The sequence below is a fragment of the Xenopus tropicalis genome, chromosome 4, assembly GCF_000004195.4.
Source record: "Xenopus tropicalis strain Nigerian chromosome 4, UCB_Xtro_10.0, whole genome shotgun sequence".
Lineage (NCBI taxonomy): Eukaryota > Metazoa > Chordata > Amphibia > Anura > Pipidae > Xenopus > Xenopus tropicalis.
This window is the reverse complement of record NC_030680.2, coordinates 49540978-49562578: the sequence shown is the minus strand read 5'-3', so window position 1 is coordinate 49562578 and position 21601 is coordinate 49540978. Positions and strand designations below refer to the sequence as shown.

At 38.1% G+C, this 21601-nt stretch overlaps 1 protein-coding gene across 8 annotated transcripts in view; it reads left to right on the top strand.

Moving 5' to 3' along the window:
* Window positions 1-21601, top strand: part of chd9 (chromodomain helicase DNA binding protein 9) — a 144555-nt gene that overhangs the window by 66926 nt on the left and 56028 nt on the right. For 6 of the 8 annotated variants that reach the window (XM_031900163.1, XM_031900161.1, XM_031900158.1 and 3 more), the window contains 10 exons: window positions 584-730; window positions 3781-3849; window positions 3942-3997; window positions 5058-5175; window positions 8866-8952; window positions 10379-10516; window positions 12611-12732; window positions 15020-15263; window positions 15588-15764; window positions 19151-19294. In XM_031900163.1, coding sequence (XP_031756023.1) covers window positions 584-730; window positions 3781-3849; window positions 3942-3997; window positions 5058-5175; window positions 8866-8952; window positions 10379-10516; window positions 12611-12732; window positions 15020-15263; window positions 15588-15764; window positions 19151-19294 — 1302 coding nt within the window. The remainder of the gene's footprint in view (window positions 1-583; window positions 731-3780; window positions 3850-3941; window positions 3998-5057; window positions 5176-8865; window positions 8953-10378; window positions 10517-12610; window positions 12733-15019; window positions 15264-15587; window positions 15765-19150; window positions 19295-21601) is intronic. The other 2 variants (XM_031900162.1, XM_031900159.1) reach the window with 1 other exon arrangement.

Sequence of the window (21601 nt, the reverse complement as noted above, 5' to 3'; positions counted from 1 at the left end):
ATATTTGTTTCCTGCGCCAAACATCAAATTAAATAACATTATGGTGACTATTACCCAGGGGTTCACCCCAGAGGGGTGATATCATTCCAACTTGCAGTGCAGCAATAAAGAGTGAAATTTCAAAACTAAATATAAAAAAAAAAATCTGTTTGTGCTTTTTAAAACAGATTTCAATGTAGGATTTTACCAGAGAAGCTCCATTATTTGGTGTGTTTTTAAAAAAAAAACAAACATGTTTTCCTATGACCATATTCCTTTAAAAAACCATGAGATTAGGGTAACCAGACCGTACATTCTTTAAAATTTCCCTGTCTTCTAGAGTTGATAAATTATCAATGAATAATACACTGACTGCAGTTAGACTATTATACAAATATTAAGGTTAAACTGTTACTGTAAAAAGTTTTATGGTCCATCATTCATACTGCTGCCTGGTTGCTAGGGTCAGTGGGTTGAAGTGGGAAAAATTATTTTAAAATTAATTTCTGCAAGATATAAAAGTTAGAAACCTGAATTAAATTGCTCGATCTCTCAAGATCAGTTTAATTTTATTATTTTTTTTAAAAAAAAATTTTATATAAAGAAGCGGAGGTCTAACCGGCAGGTAAAGAGAAAAAAATACGTGGAAGATGTGGAAGGGAAGCAGTCGGAGGATGAGCCAAAGGCCAATGTTAAACCTAAGAAAAATTCAACCTCCTTACCTGTGGAGCAACCTTTGCAACTATTTGTGGTGAGTTTTTATAGTAATCATTCATTGTACATCATAAAACTTTATTTTATGTATGTTGTTCCTAGGGAAATTTATCCATAGGTACAATTTTAGGGAGGCTAGCAGGATATATATATCTATATATATCTTATTGCATGTGGATCAGCACTCTCTTGATTAAAAAAAAGTGTCATTCTATTACAAAATGGTGAAATACAAAAAGTCATATGTTTCGGTCCCACCTGGGGACCTTTTCCAAGGATACAGTAACCAAAGGACCCAAATACCCTCCCCACGTGTGAATTTTGGCGCCAAATGCCATCATAAGTCCAACTGTGAGCTTATTTTCATGAAGTGTCCGTGTTACCCATATTCATCCAATAGGTGTCTGTGATATACCAATGTGATGCATTTAGATCAGGGGTGCCCAGACTTTGTCACCCTGTGATACTCTTGCCACCTGGCCTTTCTCATGAGATCTACCACAGTTAAAATAGTGCTACGTCTATCATTTGGAACAAAAAGCAAGTAAAAGTGTCAATCGATGTTTAACAAATACACATAGCAATATATTAATGCAGTGCCAAATTCACATTTAATGCCCAGGATTGGAGTAGTTTTTACTTCCCTTCTTCATGGCCCACTTTGTAGTCTGCGCACAGAAACATATATAAAGTGGGAACAAATATATACAGCGGCCCGGTGGGGACAATCTTCAATACTGGGATGAAACTACAAAGACGGATGGCTCTAAGCAGCCACCTCAAAAGCTCCAGTATGCTGGGGGGGTAAAAGAAGTGGCAGGGTGTCATCCCACTGCATTTCACCTCGAGGTCTACCAGAAACTTTAAAGTGATCTACTGGTAGACTGCAATCTACCTTTTGGGCACCCCTGATATAGATGTAAAAAAATGATACATTACTTACAATTGTATGTTTCTCTTGGACTGTTACATATGTACAATCCTGCAAAGACGAATAGTTACAACCTATAAAGCGCAGTAATAAGCTTATGCCACAATGAATACAAAGCAGAAAACTACAACCCCATTACACTAAAAAGCAATGGAATTGCAATTGCCCATTTAGATCTTTTGGAGATACAGTCTAATTCGAATATTCAAAAAGCTACATGCCAGGACTGTGTTCTGGTCTCCACCCCTAGAACGTTTGGGTATGTGCTTTATGCATTTAGATGTGCATACATCTAAATGAGGTGGGATCATGCCGGGCCTTAGATCACTATCTATTCGGGCCACTCTGACCACTTGTGATTCAGGGAAGTGAATGGAGCAGGTGTCTAGGCTGATGACTAGTATAATGTGCTAGTACTAGCGTGTTTCTATCTGTGGCCTTGGTGTAAATGCCTGTCTGCAAAAGCTCCCTTTCCTTGTAAACCAAAACATCCAAAAAAACTAATGGATTGTGAGTTGTATTTCAGTGTAAATTTACACTGACATTTCCGTGGCATTCAGATCTTGAACCAATGCTTCAAGATCTTGTGATGATCCTGTCCATATTAAAAAAAAACAGATTGTCAACGTAACGTCTGTTAAAGGCTTCATATCTCCTGAACAATTCTTGATGGTAAATATGCATAAACAGCTGCTACACGTGAACCCATGGCTGTTCTAGTTTGTTGAAAATAAAACTGTTTTTCAAACTTAAAATAATTTCTGCGTAACACAAAATACAATAACAATAATGCATACTCAACAGGAAGACCCTTATATTTAGGATAATCTATGATGAGCCATTTACAGCTACTACACTATCATCGTGAGTTATGCAGGTGTACAAGATCTGCACATCCATGGTTACCAGCAATATGTCCTCAATAGGCATATTCACACTTTGGACCATATTCAAAAAGTCAGTTGTATCCTTGAGATAACTATTTATGGAGGTAATACAAGGTTGTAGTAAAGAGTTAAGGAATGTAGCAACTTTTTCATTTGATTCATTAGATTAAATGATAGGGTGCCCTGGCAGCCTTTCTGGGTTCTTGTGTATCTTTGGGAGTGTATAGATCACAGGAATAATTGGATTAATAAGAACCATTTGCTCTTGTACTCCGATAGGTAACCAACCATGTGTTATACCCATATCGATGAGTTCCTTCAATTCCTTTTTAAACTTATCTGTGCAATCACATATCAGTTTGCCATAATTTTTAATGTCAGACAATTGGCATAGCAACACACCACTGCCTCTTTTTTGTGTGCTTTTTTTTTTTATAATAATATAGTTATTGAACCACATATTAAGTGTTCACATGTAATGCCAACAGAAAGTGCCAGGAATTGACAATAGATGCCAACTGTTGTTCAATGTCTTTCAAAATACAGCATGTATGAAATCAGTTCATTTAAACCAAAAGGGCTTATAGTGTTTAATCTGTGAATCCATCTGAGTTCTCTTTGAAGCAATAATCTCTCTCTGCTCCCACCTTGAGGCGGGACAGGTACTTTGTCAATAATCAGACATCTGAATCTTACAAGGGTGTGTTGAGATTCTAGAAAGTGCGCTGCCACTGGTGTATCTCCTTTTCCAGATGAAAGTGCAGAGCGAATGGCTGTCTGGTGATTTGCCATTGTGTCCCAAAAGTTGGTGATCATTTTTTCAATGTACATATTTCCACAAGGGCATTTGATGATATAGATAATGTAACTTGAAGTACACATCAGTCTGTGTTTTTAATTTGTATATTTTTTCCTGAATGTGAATGGTTGAAAGGGGCCGGAGATCATCTGTCTGCATTACAAGATCCAGAAGCTGGGATGTCCACACAAGAGGAGGGGGTGGGGCACCAAACATCAGCACAGGAAAGTTCACACGCCTGCCAAAGAAGAAGTCTTCTATCTTAGCGCACATACCATACTAATACAGAAATGGCTGTTCTATTTATCTAAAGGTTTATCAATAGTTTTATGGCCACCAGTCCGGTAACCCCTGCTTGAAAGCTGGAAAAAGGCAGAAGAGGAATGCAAATGATAAAAAATTCAAATATGTTGAAAAGCTGCTAAGAAATGGCTACTCAATTTTTTTTTTTTTTTTTTTTTTTAAACCAGGAGAATCCCAGTGAAGAAGATGCTGCCATTGTGGACAAAATCTTAGCCTCACGTATAGCAAAGAAAGAGGTAAGTGATTATTAGGTTAGTTTCTTGTAGGTATTTATTTTATTTATATATGTTTAATGAATGTGGTTAACAGTTCCCCCATTGCATTTCAGACTTCATCTGGAACATTTGTTGAAGTGGAAGAATATTATGTCAAGTACAAAAACTAGTAAGTATTGTAATAAATACACTAAATATGATTGTATTTGAGGGTGCTATAACCACATTAACTTATACATAAACGTATACATGTGTAAATAAAAATATAGATAGGGGGTTGCTTTGATAATTTTTTCCTGGGCATGTGTTTTACAGGTAAAGGATCTATTAGTCAGAATGCTTGGGTACTGGGGTTTTAGGGATAAAAGATAAATAAAAAATAATTCAAACAGTTAATAAATAGGGTTGGTTTGCCACTAATATGGATTCATGCAGCTTAGTTGGGAGTTGCCAGTCAGTAATAGTACTTTACAAGTACATACATTTTAAAAAGGCTTCATTAGTCATTCGTTCAAGAATATAGAGTTGCTAAGCCACTATAACATAAAAAACCTTGCGTACGATCATAGTTTTCAGTGCTGGCCTTTAAAATATATAACTTAGGCAATTATTAGAAAAATATCAGGGTTTGATTTGATGTGTGTTGGGTCTTAGCTACTTTGTGTGACTATTATCTCTTATTTTGTGTTATTTACTGGTTTCGCTTCCTCCACGTACCAAATATATTTGGTTCACAATGAAAAGTATTCCAGTGACCTAAATTATGTGGTTTGGCTTATATTATTTTTCAGTCTTCCGTCTAAAGTATTGGTGGGTGTCCTACGGTCATGTAAACTTCATAGTCTATAAATAGTGGCAAACTGTTAAAGGCAGAAATGGAAATACTTCTGTAAAGCTTGCATTTTATTAAGAGTAACTGAATTCCATAACACATTTGGGATATTTTAGTTACTCTCTTGCTAGAGGAGTTCTAGAATGTGGCAACTCATTGACCTGCCTTCTTAAAATACATAAATCCTTTGGCAGTGCTGTGGTAGTAAGCCGCACTGTCCCCTGGGATGTATACTAGGTGGTGGAGTCCAGCTCAGATTTTGGCCAGGGATCTATAAGGAAATATTTATTTTACTGAATATGCAAATTTTGCATTGATTGATATGTTTTTACATTCCCTGTAATTTTTTTAATTTATGTACATATTGCAACTTACTACCTAATCCTCCTTCTGCTAGTTCGTATCTGCACTGTGAATGGGCCACTGAACAACAGTTGCTAAAGGATAAACGCATTCACCAGAAAATAAAGCGCTTCAAAATCAGACAAGCGCAAAGGGCACACTTTTTTGCTGATGTAAGTAAAATTTACTAAAAATACTGCTTAAAGGCAACACTGAACTATGTATAAGTACATACATGGATTGAACACAAACAGACTAACTGTTTATTAAAGACATGGCTTACTGGTTTTGGTTTAGGTTTTTTGACATTTAACAGTGTTCTCAGTGTTTCCCATGATGTAATGATGCTGGGGTCTAGCATATAATAGATTTTAGAGAGTTTGAAATACAAGATTGCAGAAAGATAGTTCTTGTTGTGCATGGGCCCTTCCTTATGGGCTGCCAGACTGGCTTACTTAGCTGTCATGCAGTAAGGCTGGAATATTCAGAACCATAATAGATGTAGTCCACTTCAGATGAGATAAAAGATAAAGATAAGCCCATTTTTGGATGACCAAACTGGAGCAGTCTAGTTAAATGAGTATATCTAGGTATGTATGGTCAGCTTAAAGAGTTTCACCAGACAAAGGTTTATCACTGTATGTTGACAGAATGCTTTGTGCAGAAGGACATAGAACTGTACATACAGTATAAGGTAATTATTAGCAATATAATCCTGTGGATCAGCTATGAGGAAAATTAGGCTTTTAAATACACTGTAGGCCTCAAAAACCTGAAGATTCCGATAGAGAGACAGTGGTTAATACAACCAGGACCGAACTACCATCCCACCAGCGAAAATTAAATTTTACATTTTCGCCGGTGGGATGGTAGTTCGGGGAGATTAGTCGCCTGTGACAGGGGAGATATGTCGCGGGCGACTAATCTCCCTGTGTGCCAGAGCCCTAAATGTCAACTTAAAGGTGAACCACCCCTTTAAGCCAGTGTCATCTTTACAACATGAAAGTTAATCTACAGTCAGGTTTCTCTTATATTATTATTTATTAATGTTATACCTGGGAGCTGATTTACAGTCATTTTTTGGTGGAGTGAATGCTACCTTTGTGACTCTTGTATCTGTTTTCTTACTTGCAACAACCTAAGATATATCTTGCTTTATGGCAGTGATCCTAGATCTGTATTTAGGATCAGAATCACTGTCCCAGAAGGCAAAGTAGAATCAAGTACCCTTTTGTAAAAGGCTTGTTTCTGTTTACCATGCTGCTGCCTTAAATACTTGCGGCTGTTTTTAGGGATCATTAGCACAAAAAAGTGTTTAGCATGTATATATATCATGCACTATTACCCTGCATTGGTAAAATAGTGTTTTCTGTAGATGTTTTATTGCACATTTGCACTATTAAATGGTTATAATCGACATAAGTGTGTGTCTGGAGGGCTCTTAGAAAATCTCCTTGACAATATAAATAAGTACTGTGGTAGCCTTGCATATAGAAGGTATTCACATGCCTGATGTACATACACAGCACTACCCAGAAACCAGAGGTGAAAAGCTTTAAAGAAGAAGTAAACCTTTTTTCCCCCCCCTCTATCTTTAAAATTACTTTGAACAACCCCCAGAATAACATACCTTAGTATTCAGTCTGATCCAGTTTCTGAATTATAAGTTGAATGCTCCAGCTCGTTTCCTTTACTTACTGGTACAGCGTGAAGCCCTGCTCCCTCTTCCTGCTGAGATCTCCTTATCTCTTCGACTACAGTGTGCAGCAGCAGATTTATTTTTTTTTTGCACTCATTCATGACTGCATGAATGCAAAAAATGCACTTATGAAAGTGCTATACGAGCAGAAAGTGCACCAATAACAATTCATATCTGTTGAAAACCTCAAACCAGCGTTCCATATTGGATTGCTTGTATTGTTTTGGATTGCTTGCACTTGTATCTTAATTGATTCAACTGTGGTGATGAACTGTAACTCACTGCACTTTCAAGTTGCAAACCTTTTGTGCAGTTTTAGAACAATTTCTAAATATTGTTAAACATGGAATGCTGGTATGAGGTTTTGAGCAGATATGAATTGTTATTTAGGTACATAGACTGTCTATTTGTTAAGCACTTTCATAAGTGCATTTTTTATGTGTATTCAGTGAGTCATGAATGAACACCGAATAAAAGCTGCTGCTGTGGCTGGACACTGGCTCCTGCTTTTCTGTGCATTCCCTGAAAGCATTCAGGCATGCCCAGAATGCACTCCTCTGGCTATCCTGTCATCAAAGAAATAAAGAGTAGGAAGAGAGGGTGGGGCTGTACAAGGAAGTAGAGGAAAAGAGCTGGAGAATTTATTTTATAATTCAGAAACCAGATCAGACTAACAGTAGGGGTTGTTTAGAGATTTTAAAGATAGAAAAAAAAAAGGCTAATGTTCCACAGGGAGATTAAGTTGCTGCGATTTTTTAGGGCAGTGACACACAGGATGATTAGTGGCCATGCGACAAATCTTCGATGTTGCGGGTGACTAATCTCCCCGCGTATTAATTGGTTTTAGTGCTAATAAACAGCAGTAAACTGTTGTTCTGTGCTCACTTAGAAATTTTTTTTTTTTTTCTAATAAAGAATAGGATAGGAATTGTTGTCAAGTAATTATATATTTGAAGGTGCTAGACAAACGAATATTATATAATAAGTGTTTATGTGTTGACAGTATTCTTTAAAATAAGGCATCCTAATATAATCCAAACTTGCAGTACTTTTTGTCACAAAATATTAAATGATTAATTTTTTAGTTTTTTTTTTTTTATTTTTTGTTTTTAGAAATCAGAGTACAAACTTGGTAAATAATTACAAACCTATTTTCAGCACAACTTCTGCATTAATTTGCCATAGTTGAGTAATAGTGCTGATCCTTATAGAACAATACCACATGTGCTTTTGATTTGAGACTGAACTGTTGTAGCCATTACTTTGCATAATGCATTAAAGGAGAAGGAAATGCATTTTGGCATTTTACTGCCAATAGATTAGCCACAATAGAGCAAACTAGGACGTAATATTTATTCTGCAGAAAGCTTTACTCTTAAAGCTTTACAAGACAGCAGCTGCCATTTTTGCTTGCTCTCAGTAGCTTCCCTACTGCAGCTCCAGCTGCTGGTAGCTAAAATTACACAGCACTGTTGGGAGGAGGAGCAAATTCTGATGGGAGGGGAAGCAGGAGAGGGTAGGGGGAGAGAAGAGCAAACTGAGCAGACTCCTGCCCTGAAGGATTTTTCTGAGAGAAGGAAGTCTGATATCAAAGAACAGTGATAGTGATAGTGTAGCCCTTTCTGTTAAAGCAGACTTTGATTTTTCTTTTCCTTCTCCTTTAAATGGGTGTAAATACTACTTAAATGGGCAGTATACCCCCTTGTTCAACATGAGCGCAATGAATAGGGCTTGTGATGAACATACATTTTGGTTATTGTTTTAGTTATAGAACAAAACCCTGTGGTTTTTATTACTTCATGAGCTAAACAGGGCAGATGAAAATTTACCTTGCAAGGCATGGAGTAACAGTGGAGCATGAGGATACAAGCCTCCTTTCCTTTAGGAAGGGAATGCAGGGGGAATATTTGTGCATTGGTAATCTAATTATGTTTAAATATGTTTTTTTTTCTGTTTAACAAAACAGGCAAAAACTATGTTTGGCAAAAGCCCTATTCATTGAACTCATGTTAAACCCTTGTTCCTTTTACTGCCCCTTTAAGAATTTTATGGCCCTAACGCACAAAAAACTAATGTTCAACACATTGAAAGTAGACCATTCACTATGCACTACTTGTATTAAATGCTTAACTAAATAGCTGTCCCTTTTATTGCTTGGTTTCAGATGGAAGAAGAATTATTTAATTCAGATTATATTGAAGTAGATCGTGTGTTAGAAGTTTCACTTTGTCAGGATAAGGACACTGGAGAAGTATGTATAATTCATTCTAAATTTAAATGTGTTTAAGGCAGAATTTTGCGTAGCTACATTTTTTCCCCAAAAAAGTTTTGCTTTTATAATAATATCTAAATGTCCCATATTATTGAGGCAGACAAAAAAATTATATTGAGATGTTAAAAGAAAAATACAACACAAAATCTATGAAAGGATCGCTGTTCAATGGTGAGAAAGTCGGGCTGTGTTTAGCTAGCAAAAGTTATTTTAGGCAATAGGTTATAAAAAGAATGATGGTTGAGTGTTGTCTAGGCACCTTAAATATTCTGGAGGGGAAAAAATTGCTCTTGACTGCAGAAGGGAGACTGCCTCAGAATATATTAAATATATGAATGAAGCAAGTGCATTAATGACCAAGCCTTGCTATTTTGCTTCAGACAACAGCATAAACTCGATTCAGTGGTTAAGTTAACAAACGAGATTTGGACTGTAAGATCTAAGGCAAGTAATGTAACTCCATATTCAATAAAAGGTGCAAATTTTGTCTATGTGCGGTAACCCATAGTAACCAGTGAGATGTTTGCTAGTGTTAATTGCGGATTGGTTACTATAGGTGACTAAACAAGCAAAATTTCCCCATTTTATTTTATAACCCTTATGGAGAAAAGCAATATTGGGACTGTGTGAAAAATAGCATCACCCTCAAGTGACCCAGATGACCTGCATTAAATATGTTGCATGTTTTGGATTGTTTGTATTTACTTTACAAATATGACGTACCATGGCTTTTGTATAAGGGTGTGGTGTTTTTTGTCCTCAAAACCAGTAGTTTTTATCTTTTTAGATATTTTTTTTTGTATTGCTTTCCTCAACTAACATAATCCAGGAAACTTTTTCAAAGGATTTTAGTGCTGTTATTCTGTAAGATTTATATCATCTAGGGCAATCGGCATGCAAACTTTAGTAATGGTAGCACAGTCGACAAAATACTAAAAATAAGTTGCTGAGAACTTTTTTTTTTCTTTTTTTAATGCTCTTTTATATGCGACAGCTCTTCTCAGTGTAATCTAATTATTGTGTTACAATGTCCTTCCTTTTGGTCTTTTTATGTCTTCTGTTGTGCATGTATATATGCTAAACCAATCACAAAACTGCCTGCTTTGTTGGTCATTTTCACACTGCTTACAAGTTTATGCAGGTTTTTTAAGCTTTTCTGTATTTGGTTAAAGAGAAATAGCAGTACATTTCACATTAATATTGAGATAGCGAAGCTTAGCTTCACAGTACCTTCTTGTGCTCACAAGAGAGAAAGGAATGGTCCATGGCATAGCACTTTTGCTTTAATCACGTAAAGACTGTCTTCATTAACAGAAAATTAACAATAATAGGGGAAGAAGGAATTCTGAACTCCTGACATAAAAAAAGTAAACTCGTTGCTTATTATTTATTTCTCTTTCTTTAGCCAGTTATTTATTACTTAGTGAAGTGGTGCTCACTGCCTTATGAAGACAGCACCTGGGAGCTGAAGGAAGATGTTGACCAAGCCAAAATAGATGAGTTTGAACAGCTGCAAGCACTTAAACCAGATGCTAGGAGAGTGGTAAGGATTTCCATAACACCAAATTCACTGTATCTGTGTAAATACACTGCTCAAAAAAATAAAAGAAACACAAAAATAAGAAATGCTATATTTGAGTGAATGAAATATTCTTATTAAATATTTCGTTCTTTACATAGTTGAATGTGCTGACAACAAAATCACACAAAAATTATCAATGGAAATCAAATTTATCAACCCATGGAGGTCTGGATTTGGAGTCACACTCAAAATTAAAGTGGAAAAAAACACCACAGGCTGATCCAACTTTGATGTAATGTCCTTAAAACAGATCAAAATGAGGCTCAGTAGTGTGTGTGGCCTCCACGTGCCTGTATGACCTCCCTACAATGCCTGGGCATGCTCCTGAGGAGGTGGCAGATGGTCTCCTGGGGGATCTCCTCCCAGACCTGGACTAAAGCATCCACCAACTCCTGGACAGTCTGTGGTGCAACGTGGTGTTGGTGGATGGAATGAGACATGATGTCCCAGATGTTCTCAATTAGATTCAGGTCTGGGGAACGGGCGGGCTAGTCCATAGCATCAATGCCTTTGTCTTGCAGGAACTGCTGACACACTCCAGCCACATGAGGTCTAGCATTGTCTTGCATTAGGAGGAACCCAGGGCCAACCGTGCCAGCATATGGTCTCACAAGGGGTCTGAGGATCTCATCTCGGTACCTAATGGCAGTCAGGCTACCTCTGGCGGGCACATGGAGGGCTGTGCGGCCCCCCAAAGAAATGCCACACCATTACTGACCCACTGCCAAAACCGGTCATGCTGGAGGATGTTGCAGGCAGCAGAATGTTCTCCACTGCGTCTCTAGACGCTGTCACGTCTGTCACATGTGCTCAGTGTGAACCTGCTTTCATCTGTGAAGAGCACAGGGCTCCAGTGGCGAATTTGCCAATCTTGGTGTTCTCTGGCAAATACCAAACGTCCTGCACGGTGTTGGGCTGTAAGCACAACCCCCACCTGTGGACGTCGGGCCCTCATGGAGTCTGTTTCTGACCGTTTGAGCAGACACATGCACATTTGTGGCCCTGCTGGAGGTCATTTTGCAGGGCTCTGGCAGTGCTTCTCCTGTTCCTCCTTGCACAAAGGCGGAGGTAGCGGTCCTGCTGCTGGGTTGTTGTCCTCCTACAGCCTCCTCCACGTCTCCTGATGTACTGGTAGCACCTCCATGCTCTGGACACTACGCTGACAGACACAGCAAGCCTTCTTGCCACAGCTCGTATTGATGTGCCATCCTGGATGAGCTGCACTACCTGAGCCATTTGTGTGAGTTGGAGACTCCGTCTCATGCTACCACTAGAGTGAAAGCACCGCCAGGATTCAAAAGTGACCAAAACATTAGCCAGAAAGCATAGGAACTGAGAAGTGGTCTGTGGTCACCACCTGCAGAACCACTCCTTTATTGGGGATGTCTTACTAATTGCCTATAATTTCCACCTGTTGTCTATTCCATTTGCACAACAGCATGTGAAATTGATTGTCAATCAGTGTTGCTACCTAACTGGACAGTTTGATTTCACAGAAATGTGATTGACTTGGAGTTACATTGTGTTGTTTAAGTGTTCCCTTTATTTTTTTGAGCAGTGTAGTTACATAGCATGTATCTACATGTAGAGTGTTTATACAACAGTCTGTTAAAGTATAAGTAAGCCTTTTATTTTGAAATCTCACTAAAATTACTGTGAACAGCCCCCGGAATAACATTTCTTCTTGCATGCAGATTTATTCTGTTCCTCTATTACAAGCAGCTGAACTGAACTGTATTTCTTTTACTGACTTGCTTGTCTAGCATGAAGCTCCCCTTTTGCTTTCTGAGCATTCCTTCTTAGCACTTCTTCTCTCACCGACCCTGAAGAGGTGCCTACTTGGCATGCTCCCTGCCTATGCTCCAATTAAAATTAATCGAGCACGCACATTAAGCCCCCCTTCTGGGGGCTGTACAGAGTAATATTAGAGATTTAAAAAAAAAAAAAAAAAGGTTTACTTCTTCTTTAATTTCACAATTCTCCTGCCATAAAAGAAGTATGAATGTTTCCAAGTGTTTTTAGTTGCCATATTCTGAATTGTATTTTTATTTAAAGGAACGACCACCTCCAAACTCCTGGAAAAAGATCAACCAGTCTAGGGAATACAAAATTGGTAATCAGCTCCGCGAATACCAACTGGAGGGACTGAACTGGCTGCTTTTCAACTGGTACAATAGGTAAGAGATGGGTTCTTTTCTTGTTTCTTTATTAGTATAAACTATTATGTTCTGAAGTTACAGTGTATGTGTGTTACCATCAAGCAGGGGATACTTCTAAATAAAGAAAACATCTCATTATCAAGCCATAAATATCATTTAAGAGTTTAGTAGAATATAGAGCAAACGTTTGACTGTGTTTAATGGCTATGTTATATGACTGCTTTTCAGTTGGTTCAGTAGGAAAGTGATGAACCTATTAAGGGTCTTGTTGCATTTTTTAACGCCTCCACTGCTAATACTATTAGTTTGTGCCAGCATGGTTTTATGCGTAACAGATCTTGCCAGACTAATTTAGTTGCCTTTTATGAGGAGGTGAGCAGGAACCTTGATGCTGGAATGGCAGTTGATGTCATCTACTTAGATTTTGCTAAAGCGTTTGATACAGTACCTCACAGAAGGTTAATGATCAAATTGAGGAATATTGGCCTAGAACATAATATTTGTAATTGGATAGAAAACTGGCTGAAGGATAGAGTACAAAGAGTGGTGGTAAATGGAACATTTTCTAATTGGGCCAGTGTGGTTAGTGGAGTACCGCAGGGGTCAGTCCTTGGTCCTTTGCTTTTTAACTTGTTTATTAATGACCTGGAGGTGGGCATAGAGAGTACTGTTTCTATTTTTGCTGATGACACTAAATTGTGCAAAACTATAAGTTCCATGCAGGATGCTGCCGCTTTGCAGAGCGATTTGACAAAATTGGAAAACTGGGCAGCAAACTGGAAAATGAGGTTCAATGTTGACAAGTGCAAAGTTATGCACTTTGGTAGGAATAATATAAACGCAAACTATCTACTGAATGGTAGTGTGTTGGGGGCATCCTTAATGGAGAAGGATCTAGGGGTTTTTGTAGATCACAAGTTGTCTAATTCCAGGCAGTGTCATTCTGTGGCTACTACAGCAAATAAAGTGCTGTCTTGTATAAAAAAGGGCATTGACTCAAGGGATGAGAACATATTTTTGCCGCTTTATAGGTCCCTGGTAAGGCCTCACCTTGAGTATGCAGTGCAGTTTTGGGCTCCAGTCCTTAAGAAGGATATTAATGAGCTGGAGAGAGTGCAGAGACGTGCAACTAAACTGGTAAAGGGGATGGAAGATTTAAGCTATGAGGTTAGACTGTCGAGGTTGGGGTTGTTTTCTCTGGAAAAGAGGCGCTTGCGAGGGGACATGATTACTCTGTACAAGTACATTAGAGGGGATTATAGGCAGTTGGGGGATGTTCTTTTTTCCCATAAAAACAATCAGCGCACCAGAGGTCACCCCTATAGATTAGAGGAACAGAGCTTCCATTTGAAGCAGCGTAGGTGGTTTTTCACGGTGAGGGCAGTGAGGCTGTGGAATGCCCTTCCTAGTGATGTGGTAATGGCAGACTCTGTTAATGCCTTTAAGAGGGGCCTGGATGAGTTTTTGAACAAGCAGAATATCCAAGGCTATTGTGATACTAATATCTACAGTTAGTATTACTGGTTGTATATATATAGTTTATGTATGTGAGTGTATAGATTGGTTAGTATAGGTTGTGTGCTGGGTTTACTCGGATGGGTTGAACTTGATGGACAATGGTCTTTTTTCAACCCTATGTAACTATGTAACTATGTATATTTACTTACCTACTCAATGCCTTTGCTGTAATTCTTATTAAAGTGAGCCTACATCAGAAAGTTGCTTTTGTCTTTAGACATCTCTTTAAGTGTTGAGTTTATTTCCAAAGGAGGATGAACTATCCTTGCACTGTTCTAGCTTTCTTGCACATTTCACATGATTTCATTTTTTGTCCGCTTATATGAAGCAATTATCTTCATTTATCTGGAATTATCTGGAGATTTTCATATGTATCTGGCCTTTTCTGCTACAGCTACATTTAGCACTTGCCTGAGAACACTTGTTTGTGTTTGGACTTACAAAGTATGAGAAGCTAATATCAGTTTAAACCAGTGGGGTCCATCTGTTAAAGAGTGTTGACCATGGAGCTGCAAATGTATTATATGGCTTAATGGATGGGTTTGATTTACATGATTACACAAAATGTTGTATTTCAGTCAGACCACTAAGAGGAAAAATGCAACTGTAGTAGTTTTTTTTTTTCATTTTGGAATTGGGGGTGTTTGCAACATTTCATCTATAAATGATCCCCTGTTCTTTGAATAGAATATATGTAGTAGTCATGCTGATGCTAAAAGTAAATGTTAAGAAATAAAATATTTTTGTGATTTCTGATTCATAGAAGCAGTTCTTTTTGTGTTTATAGGAGAAACTGCATTTTAGCAGATGAAATGGGCCTGGGCAAGACTATTCAGAGCATTACATTCCTACAAGAGATATATCTCAATAGAATACCTGGCCCCTTCCTTATCATTGCACCCCTCTCCACCATCGCCAACTGGGAGCGAGAGTTCCGTACATGGACTGATCTCAATGTGGTTGTGTACCATGGTAGCATGATCAGTCGCCAGATGATTCAGCAGTATGAAATGTATTTTCGAGATTCCCAGGTAAATAGCCTGTGCTGCATTTTATTACTAAAAAGGAAGTTATGTTTTAGCATTAGTTTTTATTTAAACTTATGTGTTTTTAAGTATATGCACTACCTCTTAATGGAACGTACACACACCACAGGTAATTCATCTCTTAAAAAAAAAATCCTTTTGTCTATATAACCCTTTTTAATTGATCAAAGTACATGTTTTTATGTGTGTGTGTATATATATATATATATATATATATATATAATTTATATAATTTATATAAATATACACACACACCTCATGGTCAGGAGGTGAGAAGTTGTTCATGGTATATTCTAAATAAATCCTCAGGGTCGTATTATTTGGGGATCCTACAAATTCCATGCCATCATTACCACGTTTGAAATGATCCTAGGGGGTTGCCCAGAACTCAATGCTATTGAGTGGCGCTGTGTAATTTTTGACGAGGCACACAGACTAAAGAACAAAAACTGCAAACTTCTGGAGGGACTGAAACTAATGAACCTGGTGAGTGCTTTATCTCTCTAGCCTACAAAATACTATTACTATTGTAATACTATTACTATTGTAATAAAATACTATTACAATTACTATTACTATTGCAGCATATTTTTAAAGCACTAACATCTGCATAACTACTAAAGAAGCTATACAGATCAAACTTACTAATTACATACAAATGGTAATTGAGACAGAAGAAAACAGATGTATAAATAATACAGTTTAGTGACTCTTTTTAGAATCGAGATGGTTCCCCTTTAAAAATGTTTTTGTGTGTGTATGTACAGTATATGTGTATGTGCCTCTGGTAAGGAACAGTAACACCAAAAAAAGTGAAAGTGTTTTAAAGTAGTACAAATAAAATGTACTGTTGCACTGCACTGATAAAACTGCACTGATAAATAAGATACTGTGTAGCCATAGGGGCAGCTATTCAAGCTGGAGAAAAGGCACCGGTTACATAGCCGATAACAGATAAGCTCTGTATAATATAATGGGGCTTTATCTGCTGAGCAACCTGTGCCTTTTCTCCTTTGAATGACTGCCCCTATGGCTACACAGCAGCTATGTTTATGTAAACTATAGTAGTGTTTCTGAGGCAAACACCAGTTGTACCAGTGCAGGGCAACAGCTTTCTTTGATGCACTCATAATGGGTTTTGACACTGTATAAGTAAACGCTATCATTTCTTTGCAACATATGCTGGATTTTGCAGTAGATATATTCTGAATTGAATTTAAAATGTGTTGTTTACAACACAGTTCCTGTAAATAAGTACTGTAATTAAAGATACCCTTGGATTCTGAAGAAAATGTTTTGTTGTACCTACTTGTTAGTTAAGCTTTTGTATTTCCTCCTTTCTGGCTTCTAAATGAACAATTGAGTGTAAAAATACAACTGGGTAAAAAAAATAGGCCGTGCAAAAGGCCGTGCAAAAGCATACTATACCAAACAATGACCAGGTGCATCCTAATCTCCTAACGCGTTTCGCACCGCGTGGCGCTTCATCAGAGGATGAAGCGCCACACGGTGCGAAACGTGTTAGGAGATTAGGATGCACCTGGTCATTGTTTGGTATAGTATGCTTTTCATATAAGTTATGTTTTTGTTAATTTGAGCCAATAAATGTTGTTGTTTTTATTCCACTGAAAATCTTTGCTATTTATTCTTATACTGACTCAGGACTTATTCAGTGGGATATAACTAGTAGATTCCCTTTCTGAAACCTATTTACTATTTGATGTCTACCATAGCCAGAACACTACCTCCTTTAAGCTCTCAACCCTCTTAATTAGTCAGCAACTTGAGGGGGGACACGTAGGACATAATTGTTCAGTTAGTTTGCTTTAGATCCTGAGCACACAGGTCAGATTCAGAATCAAACAGTTATGTCCCATATGGCCCCCCTCAAGTCAGTGGTTATTGGCTGGTTTGAATTAAATGATAACCAGTTTGCCCCTGTTGGTCATGTAGAATTTGTATCGGCATTTTACTAACTGATAAACATCTGTGTTTTATTCTTTTCTTGAGCAGTTATCACAAAAGTGGTAGCTACAGTACTTAAGAGTCGCCTATCCTTTTTTTGAGCTTGTAGATGTGTTATGTGGAAGCTTGTTATGTAAAACATTCATGAGTTAGCTGCCTAAAGGTGGTCATACTCAGGCCAATCAATCTGCCTTTAGACTGAACAGACAAATTCCATATGAGGTGCCATACACATGTATGACCACCTTTGGATTGTGTTCCTTCATTCATTCAACATTAAAAGTATTAAAAGCAAGTACTGAAGGACAGCTGCAGCTCCTCTTCACTTCTTTTCAGGTAACCATACACACAGACAGCATAGGGCAGGCACAATATGGCACACACGGAGCATAGGTCAGGTAGAATATGGCACACACAGGGAGCATAGGACAGGCAGAGTATGGAACACATGGCAGGGTAGGCCCGGCAGAGTATGGCACACACAGGCAGGCATAGTATGACACACACAGGCAGGGTAGGGCAGGGAGAGTATGGCACCCAGGCAGAGTTTGGCAAATACAGGGGCTTGTTCTAGAAGTTTGTTAGCATTTGTCAATAGTCATTATATGGTTCCTAAGGTGTGTAATTATATTCTGGGGGTTACTGTATTATCCACAGTGAAGGAAGAGGCATATGGATTTAAGGGGGTGGCTCAATATGACATAACATTTTTTTTAACGTATGAATGAAGGGTGATATCCCTACAGTAAGCACCAACCATTTGGTCTTAAAAGCTCTTGCGATAACATGGGTGTGATTTGAAGTGGGTCCGTTTTAAAAAGGGAAGTGGTCAAAACTTGCTTTGATTATTGGACCTCCACCATGTAGGCCAGAAAAATCCCAGCCCTCGTTACGACAGAAGTTGGACAGCACTGGTGTAGTATAATAATAACAGACATGCCTTGCTCCCTTCCACGGCATGTGTTATTTAAAGTGAAAGCATCTTGAAGTGAAGTGCTCTACCCCTTTTGATCCGTTTGATCCATTTGGAACCTGCCGTGGGTCTAATGCATACGTTGTCCAAGAAAATGCCGCACACTGTGAACTTTGTTGTATTGCCTCAAAGTGAAGTCAACCTTTTGGGCCTCACTGGGCCCCTTATCAAGCCTTAAGAACCCCACACCACACTGTGATAAATAGTGCTAGGAGGGAAAAGGGAGGGGTAAACCATTTAAAAAAAATCACATAACTTCATTGGTCTATACTAGAAGTGGTTAGTGTAAGATTATCCAAATGTAGTATTGAAAATGTCCATAATTCAGTCCCATAGTCCATTTCAAGTGGTGTGACTGTTTCAAAAAAAATGGAATGTTTTATTACATTGTTTGCTTATGGACTACTTTCAAACATCAAGTAAGGACAGTGCTTTCAGAAATTACTTTCTGAATGCACCGTGACATACCATAACAGCTACAACTTATGAAGGTGAACCACACTCAGATTCACAATACAGGTAGCAAATGTTTGTATTAGAAATACTTTTTGCATCTCATAATGTTAGTGTTTTGAACTTCACTAGAACCATCTACATCACATTTTTGTGATGATAGATGTTAATATTTGTAAAATTCAGTGCTTGGGAAGTTGTTCAGTGTGCATCAGGGCATCAAATCTGTATACTTCTGTACCTGTTATTTGTATTTGTTATCTCTATGCTCATCTCAGCTTTATACAAACAACATTTTTTAAACTAGAAAAGTCTCTGTGGTTTATTTTGTAAATGCACAAAATCTATATGGGTGCAGTAGCGTAGCAATACACCCTTGCCTTTTAAATACATGTTCTGCCAGATACAGTAGTATGCTACATGTTGTTTGTAAAAGGAAAATAAAAAAGCAAATACAATTATTCTTGCATGTCTTAAACAGGAGCACAAAGTTCTGTTAACAGGGACTCCTCTGCAGAATACTGTAGAAGAACTCTTCAGCCTTCTACACTTCCTTGAGCCACAGAGATTTCCCTCTGAGTCAACATTTATGCAGGAATTTGGAGACCTGAAAACTGAAGAACAGGTAATAGATGTTTGGGTGTTTTGGTTGTGCTTTGTAAAGGGGTGTATTTTCTTTATTAAAATGTACAAATAGGAAAATTTTTGGTGATCTTGGCCAACAAATTTGCAGTAATGCTAACAACTAAATTAGTTGCCTTTTATGAGAAGGTGAGCAGAAACCTCGATTCTGGAATGGCAGTTGATGTCATCTACTTGGACTTTGCTAAAGAGTTTGATACAATACCTCATGGAAGGTTAATAATAAAATTGAGTAATATTGGCCTAGAATAATATTTGTAATTAGATAGAGAACTGGCTGAAGGATAGATTACAAAGAGTGGTGGTAAATGGAACATTTTCTTATTGGACCAGTGTTGCTAGTGGAGTACCGCAGGGGTCAGTCCTTGGTCCTTTGCTTTTTAACTTGTTTATTAATGATCTGGAGGTGGACATAGAAAGTACCGTTTCTATTTTTGCTGACGACACTAAATTGTACAATGGAGGATGTTGCCACTTTGCAGAGCGATTTGACAAAATTGGAAGACTTGAAAATGAGGTTTTGCACCATTTCATTTACAGAACATGCCTACAACTTTGAAGTTGTATTTTTTTTCCATTGTGAAGCAAACAACAAATACGACAAAACTTCAGCGTGCCTAACTGTTCACCTTTTCCCCCCCTCGTCAGGTGTAGAGCCACCTTTTTCGGCAATTACAGTCGCTTTGGATAAGTCTCTGAGCTTGCCACTTCTTGCCACTGGGATTTTTGCTCATTCCTCAAGGCAAAACTGCTCCAGCTCCTTTATGTTTGATGGTTTTCGCTTGTGAATAGAAATCTTCAAGTCTGACCACAGATTGTCAATTGGATTGAGGTCTGGACTTTGACTAGGCCATTTCAGTGTTTCCACTTCAACCACATGAGTGTTGATTTAGCAATTTGGTTCGGGTCATTTACCTGCTGAAAGGTGAACCTCTGTCCCAGTCTCAAATCACAGGCAGACTGTCACAGGCTTTGCTCAAGAATATCTCACCACCATGTTTGACTGTGGCGATGGTGTTCTTGGGGTGATGTAATGTGTGTTGGGTTTGTCCCAGACACAGCTTCTTCCTTGGTGGCCGAAAAGTTTAATTTTAGTCTCATCTGACCAGAGCACCTTCCTCTATACATTTGGGGAGTCACTCACATGCCTTTTGGCAAACTCAAAATATGCCTTCTTATTTTTAGCGTTTAGTAATGGCTTTTTTCTGGCCACTCTTCTGTAAAGCCGAGCTCTATGGAGTGTACGGCTTTTTGTGGTCCTGTGAACCGATACTCCAGTTTCTGCTATGGAACTCTGCAACTCTCTTGTTGTGGTACCCTATTCTTTCCATTTGAAAATGGGGGATTTGATGGTGCTTCGGGGGATCCTCAAAGATTTGTATATTTTTCTATAACCCAACCCTGACTTCTCAACAACTTTGTCCCTGACTTCTTTGGAGAGCTCCTTGGACTTCATGGTGTGATGCCTCTTGCTTAGTGGTGTTGAAAATAGCACAAAAATACCGGCACAACTGGACTTGTTTAAGCGGGATAAACTCTGCTGATTTTTAATAACCCCTGAAACGTTATATGGCTTGCTACTATTAAAAATTAGCAGGGTTTATCCTACTTAAACAAGTCCTGTTTGCCGTTTTTTTGTGTGCTATTTGTAACGTGGTGGAGAGTGCCGAAGTCTCTCTAAATACTGTGCACCAGATGGAACAGATTGGATAGGCCAGGGTGTACTGGTGAGTGTGGATTAGTGGTGTTGAAACCTCTTTGACCTGTAAGAAAGGTGTGTTTATACTGACAGATCATGTGACACTATTTTAGGTAGTTGGTATTTTAAAGGTAATTGGTCGCACCAGGACTTTTTGGGGGCTTTTTTTTCTCATTTTCACTTCACAGGCTATTTTGTGCAGATCCATCACATAAAATAAGATTAAGAAACATTTAAATTACAGGTTGGAATGTAACAAAACATGAGAAATGCCAAGGGGGGTGAATACTTTAGCAAAGCACTGTATTTGCAATTTATTAATTTTTTTATGCTTAAATATGAATTTAAAGCTTCAAATTGATTTATAGTCATCTTATTGCCAAGCCATTCACAAAATTTTTGTTGAGAGAGTCTACCTGTAACTAAATGTAGTGTTAGTTTTGCATGGCACAAAGTACACAGTTATCTTTAAAATATCTAGACTATTATTAGCACCTTTTCAAATAGTAACTACAGCCTAGGTGGTTAATAAGGCAATGTCCTCTTTGATCAGTTAAGCAGTTGGTTTTGTAGGAAATGTTTTATTATGCA